Source organism: Acipenser ruthenus, chromosome 26 (genome assembly GCF_902713425.1).
Source record: "Acipenser ruthenus chromosome 26, fAciRut3.2 maternal haplotype, whole genome shotgun sequence".
In the NCBI taxonomy this organism is placed as follows: Eukaryota; Metazoa; Chordata; class Actinopteri; order Acipenseriformes; family Acipenseridae; genus Acipenser; species Acipenser ruthenus.
The window spans coordinates 26,983,530-26,998,093 of record NC_081214.1 but is presented as its reverse complement, the minus strand read 5'-3'; the positions used below and the strand labels follow the sequence as shown (position 1 = coordinate 26,998,093).

The 14,564-nt window shown below is 40.2% G+C and overlaps 1 protein-coding gene across 2 annotated transcripts in view; it reads left to right on the top strand.

Moving 5' to 3' along the window:
• Positions 1-7,848: 7,848 nt before the first annotated feature.
• Positions 7,849-14,564, top strand: part of LOC117430899 (fragile X messenger ribonucleoprotein 1 homolog A-like) — a 147,080-nt gene continuing 140,364 nt past the window's right edge. The window contains exons 1-2 of one of the 2 annotated variants that reach the window (XM_059001578.1): positions 7,849-8,195; positions 8,705-8,783. In XM_059001578.1, the coding sequence (XP_058857561.1) occupies positions 8,760-8,783 (24 nt within the window). In that variant the 5' untranslated portion in view covers positions 7,849-8,195; positions 8,705-8,759. Of the gene's footprint in view, positions 8,196-8,671; positions 8,784-14,564 lie in introns of both variants that reach the window. The other variant, XM_059001577.1, reaches the window with a different exon arrangement.

Below are 14,564 nucleotides of genomic sequence, written 5' to 3'. Positions count from 1 at the left end.
AACCCAACTGTATAAATGGGTAATTGTATGTAAAAATAATGTGATATCTTGTAACAATTGTAAGTCGCCCTGGATAAGGGCGTCAGCTAAGAAATAAATAATAATAATTTTCTCTGTACTGTTGACCTGCAGCATGTGTTTCTATATATACTGTGATTTTGAATATTTAATCATCAATAAACAGGGGAGCCAGCGCCCTGGTAAAGGCAGTTGTTTGTTGCAAGCACAGAGTTACAGCATTATAAAAAGCTTCCAAGACGCTTGCATTCCGCTGCTTTAAATTCATACATTCCTAGCTCCTCGAGGTGGAAGAAAAGCACTGAGGCACCAGTTCAGGAAAAGCAAGACTGCATCTATTCTGCAGCCTCTGAATTAATGTGTGCAGCTGCATCCCTTTCTTTATTCAGCGTGGCTCAAACACCAGGGGCTACACTGAGCACCATCTTCACTTGTGCAGTGTCATCAGAGATTCTGCACTGTGGTGCTAATTTATAAACCAGCCAGCTAGAGATCCCGGCACCTTGGATAATTCATTCTTTTCAAGCATTCTATATTAAGGCTGTTACACCAGAGTGATTTAACATAGTTCCTGATCAGGGGTGTATGAGAGCCACTCAATGTAATCAATCAAATTAAGGTACTACCAGTATATAGAGCAAACCCATTTTTCCATCCTATGAATCAAGCATTGTTCATGCAAGCTTTTAGTGCTATAAACTCGTCTGCAACTTTTATAACATGAAGTTTAAGCAACACTTAGAAAATATTTTATTTTGTTTTGAAACAAGGGGGAGTAAGCGTCCCAAATAACGTTTATTTACTTTTTTTTATTGTTTTCCTTTTTTTGTAGATCAAGCTGGATAAGCAGTGCTTGCCAAACAGGTGCAACAGCTGGGAGAGTTTCCTTGAGGGTTCAATAAGTTAGGGAAGAGAGATCGCTAGGAGAAGCAAATACTCGTGATCCCTCCCCTGAATCTCAGCCTAGGCTTATAACATACTGTAGTGTGGCAGATTTTCAAGGCATGGGCAGACAGTTTTGTGTTGTGTGCATACATGTTGGTTATACACAACTTCAGTTTCATTGATTGGTTTATCTATTGGTTTACTATTGTAACTTTTTTTTTTTTTTACAGCAGAATTAAAAAAAAATATGTAGGCAGTTCTAAAAGATAAATACATGTACGTTTCTATGTAGCTGATAGTTAGGGTTTACGATTTTTGGATTTAACCAATAATAATAATAAAAAAAAACGATAAACCACCCCCAATACAAAAAAAATGAAATCGGTGTATAGCCAATAAATACCAGAAAAAACATTGGAAATTACAAATTGTGGCAAAATGTAAAACAAATGCCTAGAAACACAAAACCCCAGAAGAATGTGCCCATGACCATAAGCAGTCCTCATGCTACATATTATGACAGAAACGGCCAAGCATTTTGGAAAGTAACTGAAAACAATCATTTCATACAGTACAGAAAAAGTGAACGCCTCGAAAAAAAAACGATTTTGGGGTATCTCGAAAAAAGCGAACAATAAACACCTGAAAAATGAAATGAATTAAAAATCCAAAGCTCTACTTATAGTGCATTGCAACACTGTCCAGAGACCGCACTGCTCCTGCACTGTGCTGCTCAGCAGAGCAATTTGGATCCAGGTTTAAATAATAAGGGCAAAGGGATAAGCAAATTACAATGACAGTCTGATAGCATAGCAACCATGGCTTCCTGCTGGAACGTAACCATCCATTAAATTCACAGAAACATTACATCCAAAGCACACAGTGTGCATAGAAAGATGTGCAATTAAACATGCTTTGAAATGAACTGCAGGCTTCACGTGAATTGCAGTAAATTACAGTAAAAAAAATATTGAATTGATGTATTCCTTAAATGTAACCTAAAATGCTAATAGATTCAATGGATTATGTGATTTCTGAGATTCACTGCACAGGGCTCAATCCAGTGTCAACTACTTCAATCTGACAGCTGCAGAAGGATGAATTGTAATGAGCTCTATTGGACAGTAACTGTTTCTAGAAAAGATTTGGAAATAGATGTATAGGTGCATAACATTAACATATTGAAACACAACATCTTTCATATAAAACCCAAAAGCACTTTGGTCAAATGGATGCACTGCATCATTATAAGAAGGGTAAAGTGATATGACAGGAAAGCCACACGTCTAAAAAATAGGTGCATTGAATATATAACTTCCATTATTTTAGCAGACCATTAGCTAGTGATGCCTTAGCAAGTTGTGACAACAAAGAAAGGAAGGTCAGAATAGTCCTACTCAAGAGTCCTGAGGTGTCTGTGCTCATCTGACAGCCATGTGCTGAAAAGAACTTCAGGTAGAAAGAGAGGCAGCGAAGCCAGCTTTACTGGAGAGAATGTTCAGTGACACACTGACAGGTAACAAGGGTTCATTAGCTGGCTGAGTGGAAGATGTATGCAGGAATCTGGAAAGGCTTAAATGTTAGGAGCAAGCAGTCTCATGAATAAGGTGCAACAGGCATAACAAAAACTAAAAAACTGAGCTGCAATTAAGTGTGCTGTCATCTCTGGCAATGCCCACGCTGAGGCATTGAAGCTGTGTTTTTAGTGATTTGCACTGCCATTTGTGACAGACCTCCATGCTACGGTCAGTTACATCCGGTTGCCTATTTTAATCTGATAGGTAGCTTGGGTCACTTCTACAGGGTAACATCCAAACAGCTGTTTTAGAAAATCATTTTGAATCTGGAAGGGTTAATTGTTTCAGCTGAAAGGGATGATCGAGATGTGGTTGGGTGAAGAAAGCCGCCTGTAAAACACGATTTATTCATTATTCATGTAACACAGGTCACTGCAGCATGAGTTACCTGAATGATGTTCGCACTGTGGGGTCACACTTGTCTTTAACTTGGTTCATTGCAATAAATTGAAAGCTTAACCCAGTAGTGTTGGAGAGCTTAATTCGCCACACTGCACACAGGGATGCAGCCCTTGCTGATGGACTCAATGTGTAGAAAGCATCCCTCGCGGCTAATGCATCACAAGCATCAAAAGTCCCAGGAACATGTTTTTCTATGAAGTAATTCACGACTGGTGATTAATTTGTATTAAGCATAATCAGCTGGGATCTGGCACCTTTCACATAGCAGTTATCAGCAGGTGTCTTATTTTAGTATTTCATTGCATGTTGTTTTTTTCTGTTCAAATAAATAACAAAAGATGATTTAGTTTAAAATGAACGATGAATATGAAATGTTTTGTTTTAAGCCAATTAATTTTGGTTAAAATTACACATACAGATACTGTGATTATAATACATTAATACAGAAGCTCCACATGTGGTTCTTAGTGGAAACAAACTCATTCCAGAGCTTGCTGATCATGTATCCAATCAGCAGTGTTACAGCATGTGGTACCTGAGTGCTGTGCTGTCATTCAGGTGAGATCCCATCTGCTCTGCAGTTATTAAACTTGCATTCCTTCATGATAAGGTGCTAGGCTGAATTAGCATAAGGATGGGATTGAAATAAAACAGCATGATGCTGGTACTAGTGAGAACTCACCTGCCAGATACCATGTACTGAAGCAGTCCCCATGCTGCTGTATACCATGTAATGAAGCAGTCCCCATGCTGCTGTATACCATGTAATGAAGCAGTCCCCATGCTGCTGTATACCATGTAATGAAGCAGTCCCCATGCTGCTGTATACCATGTACTGAAGCAGGCACTATGCTGCTGTATACCATGTACTGAAGCAGTCCCCATGCTGCTGTATACCATGTACTGAAGCAGGCACTATGCTGCTGTATACCATGTACTGAAGCAGTCCCTATGCTGCTGTATACCATGTAATGAAGCAGGCACTATGCTGCTGTATACCATGTACTGAGGCAGTCACTATGCTGCTGTATACCTTGTACTGAAGCAGTCCCCATGCTGCTGTATACCATGTACTGAAGCAGTCACTATGCTGCTGTATACCATGTAATGAAGCAGGCACTATGCTGCTGTATACCATGTACTGAAGCAGTCACTATGCTGCTGTATACCATGTACTGAAGCAGTCCTCATGCTGCTGTATACCATGTACTGAAGCAGTCCTCATGCTGCTGTATACCATGTACCGAAGCAGTCCTCATGCTGCTGTATACCATGTACTGAAGCAGTCCTCATGCTGCTGTATACCATGTACTGAAGCAGTCCTCATGCTGCTGTATATCATGTACTGAAGCAGTCCTCATGCTGCTGTATACCATGTACTGAAGCAGTCCTCATGCTGCTGTATACCATGTACTGAAGCAGTCACTATGCTGCTGTATACCATGTACTGAAGCAGTCCTCATGCTGCTGTATACCATGTACTGAAGCAGTCCTCATGCTGCTGTATACCATGTAATGAAGCAGTCCTCATGCTGCTGTATACCATGTAATGAAGCAGTCCTCATGCTGCTGTATACCATGTACTGAAGCAGTCACTGTGCTGTAGCAGAGGGAAGTTACACATTAGGGTACAGTGTAGTGCAAACAAGATAATAGCATGGGGTCTGTAGGAACTATTACTGTATATGTTAAGGAACTTGAGCTTAAACTAGACAACATGTATTTAAAAATGACTGTAACAATATCTAAATCTAAATCAGCGTATGTCCTCTGCATTTTGTTTTTTTGTGATTCATAATAAGTTAAGATGTCTTGTGTATCTTTTATTGTAAGAGACATCATTTCACACAGTTTGAGCAGCCACAACTCGCTGTCATTAAATGTTCTTCAATCCTCTTTTACCAGAATCTCCTGCTCTGTTGCTGTTACCCCAGAAAGTCTACAGCAGTCCCTGCATGGGTGCACCTGGTGCAATAGACAAGCAATAAACTAGCTAGCTAGCCTGAACACTACAGAGGCATTAGAAAGCACCCACACTACTTGAAGCAGCAGTGAAATTCTGCCTCTGAAGTGTTTCTATAAACTGAGCCCTGAGACACAGGGGAGTTCATTTCAGGCCGGAGCACATTAATAAGAGAAGGTCCACTTTGCTCTTGACAGATGGAACAACCCTGAAGCTAAAAGTGAACCAGGAACTAAATACCATGCCATTTCACCTTGATTTCTGTAAAAACTGGCCCATTTTTAGTTCATTTCCCGCACTGAAAAGCATATTATAGCATTGCTTTAAACCTGTGGGTCTCTGTTATGGAGCAGTTGTATAATAGCAGGAAAGCATTTTGGAAGCCATCAGGATCACAGACCAAATTCTGTTAGCCTGTTTATCAGGTAGTGGTGTGCCGTGACTACATCTACTGGGGTAGCAGAGCTGCATGTTGTAAATATTGGAGCAAGGACTGTTAAAGTACGCTTTACATAAATAGACAAACACGTGTTGATGCTGGCTTTGTTTTATTAACATGTGGAACACAATATAGCAACCGGATGCATGGATTCCATCATACACAGGGGTTACAGTTTTGTTCCATTCCACTCATGGTGTCGTACAATTGTATTGTAATGCTACCTTTGTTGTATGAATGTACGGTATTTCTAGCTAGTAATTACATCTCATTGCCAACACCTCTTGACCACACTGATCTAACAACCAGAGGCCGGTAATGAGGGCACTGCAGCTCCCAAATGCACCTCATTAGGTGTAACGTCAACACATTGTTTTATTAAAGAATTTCCCAAACCAATATACCGCATGCATGCTTTAATGCATCCTTTACACCACAAATAACAATCACACATATAAACACAGGTCAAAGCAATATTACAAGATGAATAATAAGCAGCTTACTGAAAATATGTTTACTGACTGTATTAATCATTTACAACGATTGTTTCCATGCAGTTTGTTTGCATTATAACTTTGCATATTTCATTTCAATATAGTGATCAGAAAACACTGTGTAATCATTTTTTTTGTAGACAGATTATGTTGTGTATATAAGTGTGATCAAAAGTCTAACCCAAATACATAAAACTTTGATTTACAGAACTGTCTCATTCGCAGCAGGCTGGAAGATCTGCTTATTCACACTGATTAGCCCCTTTTTTTTTGCACTTTTTAGCAATGCTATGTACAGTATCTGCATCTGAACTGCTAACAGATCTCAGACAAGCAGCTGCTACTATCTCCAGAGCGTGCTGTTCTGAGCTCAGAAGATGGGCGCTTGTCCTTGCTTACACTGCTGTGCACATTGCTGCAATGTATTCCTGGAATAGACTATTTTTGTCTGCTCCATTTGAGAGCCAGCAGCTTCTTCTTCAATGGGCTATAATTAACATCACTCCTCTCTGTAGGCTTCAGACTTCTGCTGGCAAAGAGCAATTAAACACTCCAACCCATCTTCATTCGGTGCCAGGACAGCTCTGCAGTCTTTTTTCTTTTTGTTGTTTTACAGTATAAAGGGCAGGCAGCACTAAGCATGTATTATTCCACTGAACCACATGGCACTTCAACTTTGAAAGTCCCCACCCACTACTTTGCTTTTTATATCAGCCTACACCAGGTGAATAACCTAGTTAGACATGCAAGAGCAGGTTCTGATCCGTCCCTGCTGCCCTGTCTGTCAATTAAAGTCATCATTATGTACTGAGAGTTTGGTTCAATATACTATACATGTGCTTCTTGTCATTAATCTCCTATATATTATAAATCTAGTGTGAAGACAGCAAATGTGACTGACATTCTTTCCTGAACTTTCATCTGAGTTTGACTTTAAAGGAAAGTTTTACTTAATGATAAGATCTTCTCAGCCAAAACTTCCGTTATGTGCATTGCTGTCAATGTCGATGTACCTATGGGACACACTGTCATACCAGAACAATTGGGCTTATCCTTTATAGGGATCTAAGCTTTCCAGAGACTTTGAAGTAGAAAGATGACAGTTTTAAATCACAGACATCGTTTAGTCTTGAAGTTTATGTGGTTCGGTTGCCGATCTTGGAATAATACCGGAGTCATTCAAAGTAATAAAGGACTTGGCAGCTGTAGCCAGCAAAGCTCCCACCAGCACAGAGCTCTCTAATAGCTGTGAGGAAAAGTTTGCGATTTGGAAATCAGTGCGACTGGCTTCAGCATTGCTTCTGAAGAAGCTGGGGAGTGCAGCTCAAAGTGGACAAATGTAATAATGAAAGCTTACTGAGCTACATCAGCACAAATAAAGTAGTTTCTTCTGAAAGCCTGGTAAAGCACACACACACATTTTAAAGCATGTTTAGTGAGCTTCATATATGTATGCTGCGGCATGGTGATCTACAAAATCACTGTTCAAATTCACCATTGTATATGTATGCTTCAGCATGGTGATCTACAAAATCACTGTTCAAATTCACCATTGTATATGTATGCTGCAGCATGGTGATCTACAAAATCACTGTTCAAATTCACCATTGTATATGTATGCTGCAGCATGGTGATCTACAAAATCACTGTTCAAATTCACCATTGTATATGTATGCTGCAGCATGGTGATCTACAAAATCACTGTTCAAATTCACCATTGTTCACTTTTCTAGGAAGGACTGAGAAAGTGAACTGCTCTCCTCCTTAGGAGGGTGTTCCTGCTGCACTTTATTTCAGAATATTTCATAGATCAAATGGCAGGTACTTGGATAATAAAAAATAAAATCAATGTACTTGAATATATCCCGGCTAAGTGCACAGTTGTGATTGACCTGGCTAAATCTGGATTAGTGTGTAAAAGCGCCTGAAGGGGAAAAAAGGAGCACTGGCCCTTTAACAGATCAGCTGAAGTAATTACCTGTTTGACCTCTTGAACCCTACTATCCTCCTTCCTTCCTTCCTTCCTTCCTCAATGTGTGACAGCACTAGACCCAGCCAGACCTCTGTGTTTGTGCATTCAGCACCCAGCTTGAGAGTTATGACTTTGTAAAGCTTCTGTCGACTGGCATTGTACAGATCAGCTTCTTTTTGAGTTTTGTTTTTATTTGAGTGCTTGTTTGTTGTTTTCTGTTTGCTGCAACAAACACATTTCTTGATACAGTGTCATGTCTGACGTTGAGCGCTGTGCATACATTAGTCATATTTAAACGGAACTGTTGGAGACAGGTTGAAAACTTTAAAGTGCTTTGTAAGCACACAACAGCAGCAACAGACTGTGAACTGCACTGGGGATTTGAACACAAACGCATTGTGGAAAAGCTGCTGAACAAACAGCAAGATCAGCAGCATCAACACAGGTACACATGTTTTATTTTGTGAGCTCTTACTTCAGCTGGTGAATTGTGCATTAAGCTGAACAACTAAAGATAATCGTGTAATAGTAGAACATGGTAGTTATACGTTGCATAATATATATATATATATATAGTTGAATGAAGCATGATTTAAGTGTTCTGTTATACAGTCATGTATTATGACAGCTGCAGTAATATGTTCTCAGTTCTATATTCCAGTGTGGCTGATGTAAATGAATATATAATATTCATATGAATATGCTGTGGAGTGGCTTTATGCTGTCTGTGCGCGAGTTCTAAATGATTCATGCATTGCCATTATGCTTTATTAAGTATAAAGAATCCTTAATAAGTTGTGCATAATTAATATGCAAGTCATTTTTGGAAACCATAAGGGAAAATGCTATCAGTTTGCTTGCCTGCCCCTGATTACGATGCTGGAAGATCTGATCACTTTAAAACATCTTTGTGTGTTGCAGCCTTTTGTTCACAATGTGCCCGTCACTTTGCAGAGGGATAGCTGGAGTTCAGCAGCAGTGTTTCCCACACTGGCTCTAGACCGTTCTGATGAGAATTGCATCTCTTCGGATGGTGAGTGCTAACCAGCAGGGGAGCCCTCCCCAGCAGTGTTATTTTCAGGGGTCACTTATGAGCTCAGCAGTTCTTAGGTATCCATTTAAAGCCGGTGCTAGGTGAGGGCACTAGCCTGTTCAGGATGCATAAAGTAACGCTTGCTGTACAGCAGCAGTCAATGAATCAGTAAAGTAACTGCAGGTCTGTGCAGCTGGAGTTGTGTCATCAGGACCAGTTCAAACACAGACTGGTGAAAGGCAGCTGAATAAACCCTCTGCACAGCAAGCCACCTGATATGGTGCAATGTTTATTTATTTAAACAGTGAACAGCCCATACTGATGGCTTCCCTAGCCCTACACACCATGCTACAGGCTGTCGCAGCATTTCCTGATGGGTGAGTCTGTACTACACTCGGAGCACTCCCTGCTGTTTCAAGTGAGTTCTCTTCTCTTGTGGTCCATGATGTTCTCACAGTATTTATTGAAGGTATCGCATGGCAGAACCGCTGAGATACCAGGGATTTCTTATATCTTATCTATCAACAAGTACAGGACTTTTTAATTAGGTTACCAAATTAAACAAAGGCAAGGGTAACTGAACCAAGACAGATTATTACAAAAAAACAACAAACTGTATTTGAATCCTCTGATTTTAAGGTTTATGCTGTTAAACAAGAAAGCACTGTCTTGAGTTTCAGTGTAAAGTGATGCGTGAGTTGATGAGTTATAGTAATGTGTCCACAGCCTTGCAACACACTGTGTGATGCTGTAAGTAAGATAACTGATCACCAGCTGATAATGCCCACTTCTCTAGTTCTCTGCATTCGCCCTTTATAGAGCAGCACAACCAAGCTTCCACTAGCTGTGAAGAACGGTGTTTTCAGTTTGCTTCTCACACTCCTGCTCTTCCTTGCTTTATATATATATATATATATATATATATATACTGTTCTTTTGAAATGGATCTAAGCTCCTAACACGACAGATTGCATCATTTGCACGGCTCAGGGTGGGCTTTATTGTGCCGTCTGTGATATGAACTGACCCTTAGGTTGGGAGAGGCTACTAAATCCTTGACATATATAAAAGTCAGCTTCAATCTTCCCTGAAATCAAATAAGCCTGAGACACTGAAGTGTTAAGATTTAGCACCTTGTGTTTGCGTCGCATCCTGCTCTCTTCACTGTGCAGCACTGGTTTTTACCATCCAGCCAGCAAAGCCTGATGTTTGTTATGCTTCGTCTGTCGTACAGCTGTATGTGTTGTTATAAAGTAGAGGACCTCTTGAGTTCAAACCACACTGTCACTGCACATGCAATATTTGGCCAAGGGTGGCACAACAATTAAAATTGAATGTGCACATTAAACAAAATAGCATCAAATGCACAGTATGATAAAAAAACGACAAACTTGCGGGGGGGGGGGGGGGGGGGGGGGCGGAGCAGCTAACTCACTATCTACTTGAATAGATACCATATAGACATTTTTTTCCAGTTTAATTACAATTGATTGTATAGGATTTTGTAGTCCTCGTTTGTGAATCCCTGGACAACAGACACCTGCTAATTAGTGTCAAAAGCCACCATAGAAGCTTAAAAAAGAATGAAAAGCATCTGTGTGTTACCGACTGTGTGTGTAAAGTGAATATAAAGGCAGAGACAAGGATTACAGAACAGTCCCTAGATCATTATATAGTAGGATGCCTGCTGTTTTTTTTTTTTTTTAATTCTGTTAAGAACCTATTTTTACACCCATATTTTCAGTGCTCCAGTCCAACACTACTTTTTCATATAAAACAGATGCTTCCATATCATGTGTTCTGTGAGTTCCATGACTGCCTGAACCAGTTTGGCAGATATGAATTGTCTATTGCTTACCAGCTCATCACACATTCCACACAAGACCGTGAATCAGGTGGCTTCTGTAAACCCAAGCCACTTAGTCAATGACAAACCCCCTTGATCACTAGAAATTAATTGCTGACCTTGTACTAGATCATTGCAGACCCTGAATTACATTTCCAGACAGACTTGAACACACAGCTTTGGTGGGAGCTCCCTATTGGGAATCCTATGCTAACAACCTCCTCCTGCCTTCAATGGGAGTGAAACTGATTTCTTCGTGTTCATGAAGCTTGAGAGATCACACAAGCAGAAGCGAAGTGAGCACACGTGGCTGAGACAATGTCAAGGCTTATTTCATTCCTAATTGATTTCAAATTCAAAACTGCGTATTATATAGACCTATGTGAAGCATCTGCTGCACATGAAGCCACAGAAATGACAGATTCTCCTGGACATGCCTTGAAGAAGTCCATCTCAAGGCATGTCCAGGAGAATCTATTGACTGGATTAATGCATTGACTGGTCATTAATACATTGATAGAGGCATCAATCTAACTGGTATCTCGGAAGTGTTTCCTGTAGCCAGTGGATATGGTTAATACAGTTTTACTTTGCTGATTTGATACCTTTGCTGCTGAACTCTGCAGAGCCCTGGTCCAGTAATCCGAATGTTTCTGGTCAGTCCCCCTGCAAAGTCTCCCCTGGGAGCTGCATCTTTGCTAATTGCAGTATACATTTAAAGCGTGTGTGCATTTCGAACTCTGCAATCTGCGCAGTTTGGTTTCCACTAATAGCCCAGGTTCCTGTGACAAATACATCCCACATGGAGTCACGGTAAGAGCCTGTAGGCAGAAAAGTATTACTTTGGGGAAGCAGTGTCGAAACTACATTCTGAGTCACATTCAAAATTGAACCATTAAAGTGAATTATAGGCACAGATTTATTTGTACTGTAATTCTAGAGGGTATTTGTGTGCGTGTGTCTGTAATATGAATGCTACCTTTAGCTCTGGAAAATAAAAATTATAATAAATCGCAAAGGAGTCAACATTCAGTTTTCTCAGTCAATTATTACCAATACTACTGCATAGCAGCATAGAAAAATATAGATGTTCTCTTTTTATATACTGTAACAGTTGTAATGACAGCAGTCTTGGATATCAACTGACACTCTCATTAAAGGTAAAATGGTGTCATATACTGCTTCCTTTGAAAATTGCTACATCTGTCAACCGTGTGCTTGATATTGGCCCTGATAAAACTTGCAATTGGTTTTCTGGGGAAAGCTCCTTGCACATGGCATTGGATCCATCGATGGAAGCTGTTTGGAATCTGGATAGGTATCTTCTGCTGCAATCTGCTTCAGCCTACATTATTATTATTATTATTATTATTATTATTTATTTCTTAGCAGACACCCTTATCCAGGGTGACTTACAATTGTTACAAGATATCACATTATTTTTACATACAATGACCCATTTATACAGTTGGGTTTTTACTGGAGCAATCTAGGTAAAGTACCTTGCTCAAGGGTACAACAGCAGTGTCCCCCACATGCCTTCCCAATGCCTGTCCTCTTCTCACATTGTCAAGACAGCTAATTCAAGCTTCAGCAAGCCTAACAGTCTTCTCAGAGGAATCTGCCTGAGCACACAGGGCTCAATAGAGACAGACCCCTGTGCCTCTCTCCTAACCCTGGCTGAATTGCCCTTCCCAAGCGCCGGTTTGTACCAGTGGAGGATTACTTGGAGTGTGCTCTGAAGCACAGAAACAGTTATAATTTAAAACAATTAGGCTGGAGGTGTCCAATCGTGGTTCTGGTGGATCATTCCACTCCAGGTATTTCAATAATAATCTAGAGCCTGGGTGGAGGTTTCATTGGTTTGGTTGAACAATTTAGAACAGAGTGGGAACAAAGACCAGGACTGGAAGGGCCAGCCATGGTCACCCAATGTATTGGACCCTTGGAGTGGACATTGGACCAATCAGAACTAGAAAGAGATTTGGACCGACTCATGCCCCTTGAGGGCTGGAGTGGAACAGTAGATACTCGTTGACATGTGTGCGTGCTTGTACTGTAATTCAGTGTTGTGTAAAGTGCTTTTGAGGTGATGTGTGAATGAAGGTTTGCTGTGACCTCCCTCCCTCCAAGCATGTTCTTTTGTAGGATATTTTTTCAAAATCATCCCTAAGCAATGCCCAATGTCCACAACTTTCTCTTTATCTATCTCCCTCTTTTTTATTTATTCATCTTGTTGGGGAAAACAATTACAGCAAACTAGATAACTCTTATCTGTAGCTTACAAAACAGTAATGTGTAACTATGTGATTTATGTTTTGTCTGGTTTAGTCCCAGAGGAGAGAAGTACTCAGTTTGCTTTTCACAAGGGCATAAATAAGCAGATTAAAAAGTAAATAAAAACTAGAAGGACAAACCTTGGCATTCCCTCGACACAGCCATATATCCTGTGGTGATTTATGGACTCTTGCAAAACCGAAACTGGTGAAATCACTTCCTTGCACTCATCAGTCTTAGAGGTCAGTTGTGCTGCCACATTCAGTGAAGTTTGCAATTCTGGGATTCCTGATTTATTCATATTGTGTGCAATGTGTGCTGCATGGGGCAAATGTAGTTAAAGTTATTTTAATGCCATTCGGTCAGTGTTGCCACTAAAGCATAAAGTAATTCTGCATTGCAAAATAAATCTACTATATAATTATATCTAATGTTGTCCTGGAAATGGTCTAATGGTAGAAGCACGTGTGTGTTTGTATTTGGTTGTTTGTTTGTTTGTTGGTTTGTTTTTTGGCAGGGCAGTTCCCACCTGAATCAGTAGACACATTGTATTTCAGCATTTTAGATGTTTAAATTAATTACCTGTCATTACAAAAAAATATCTGTTATTCCAAAGAATGCAGTAGAGTCTACGCTGCTCTAAATCGACTCATTAAATCTAGGTCTAGGTCTGATCGATTGATTTGCTTTTCCATTTTCTCCATTATTTCTAATAAACTGTGCTTTCAAAAACAGGTCTGGAAAAGCAATACTGGCTATAGAAATATTGATATGCAGATATACATACTGCTGACAAAACAGCAGGAATACTTCTACACACAGCGCATATCGATGGGTTAGAATGATAAATCCTGCGCTGATATGAGATTTGCACTGTCCTCCTAATCACCACTCTTCTAACTACCAGTACTGTAAAGGTTTCCAGCTCCATTTCACATCATGATCATTGCACTGAGTAATTAGTTTTTCACTGGCGTTATTCACTGATAGCTTTCACAATTAGCTATTCATTTTCATGTGAAGGAGATGTTGTAAAATGTATCTGTTGTATCATGACCCTTATGGTACTGGGATAATTCATTTTGTTCAGACGGTAAGATGCTTTGAAGTCACAAGATGACATCAATCAGAAGGTTACTTATAAATATTATTTTCTTAAAGCCAGAGGGAATTGAGGTGCTTTATTTTATTAGGAGAAAGTTTAGGGGCCAACCCATACAAGAGCTGATGCTGCTAGCAATCCTCTTTGTGCAGCATGTGAAGGGTAAGCCCATTCTCCACAGTCTGAACTGATCTGTGAGGAAAGGAATCGTGTTTTCTGTGCAGGTACCCCATTCTCAACAGTCTGGACTGATCTGTGAGGAAAGGAATCGTGTTTAACTGTGCAGGTACCCCATTCTCCACAGTCTGAACTGATCTGTGAGGAAAGGAATCGTGTTTTCTGTGCAGGTACCCCATTCTCAACAGTCTGGACTGATCTGTGAGGAAAGGAATCGTGTTTAACTGTGCAGGGACCCCGTGGCATTCTGCGGGAGCTGCATGGATTACCCTGTCAAGCCCTCCTATTCATCATTCCCAGAGGTTCGGCACGAACAGGAAATCAATCAGAGAAACCTGTCTGCGAATCAGCACTTTTGCCGGGTCTGTTTTCTAAATGT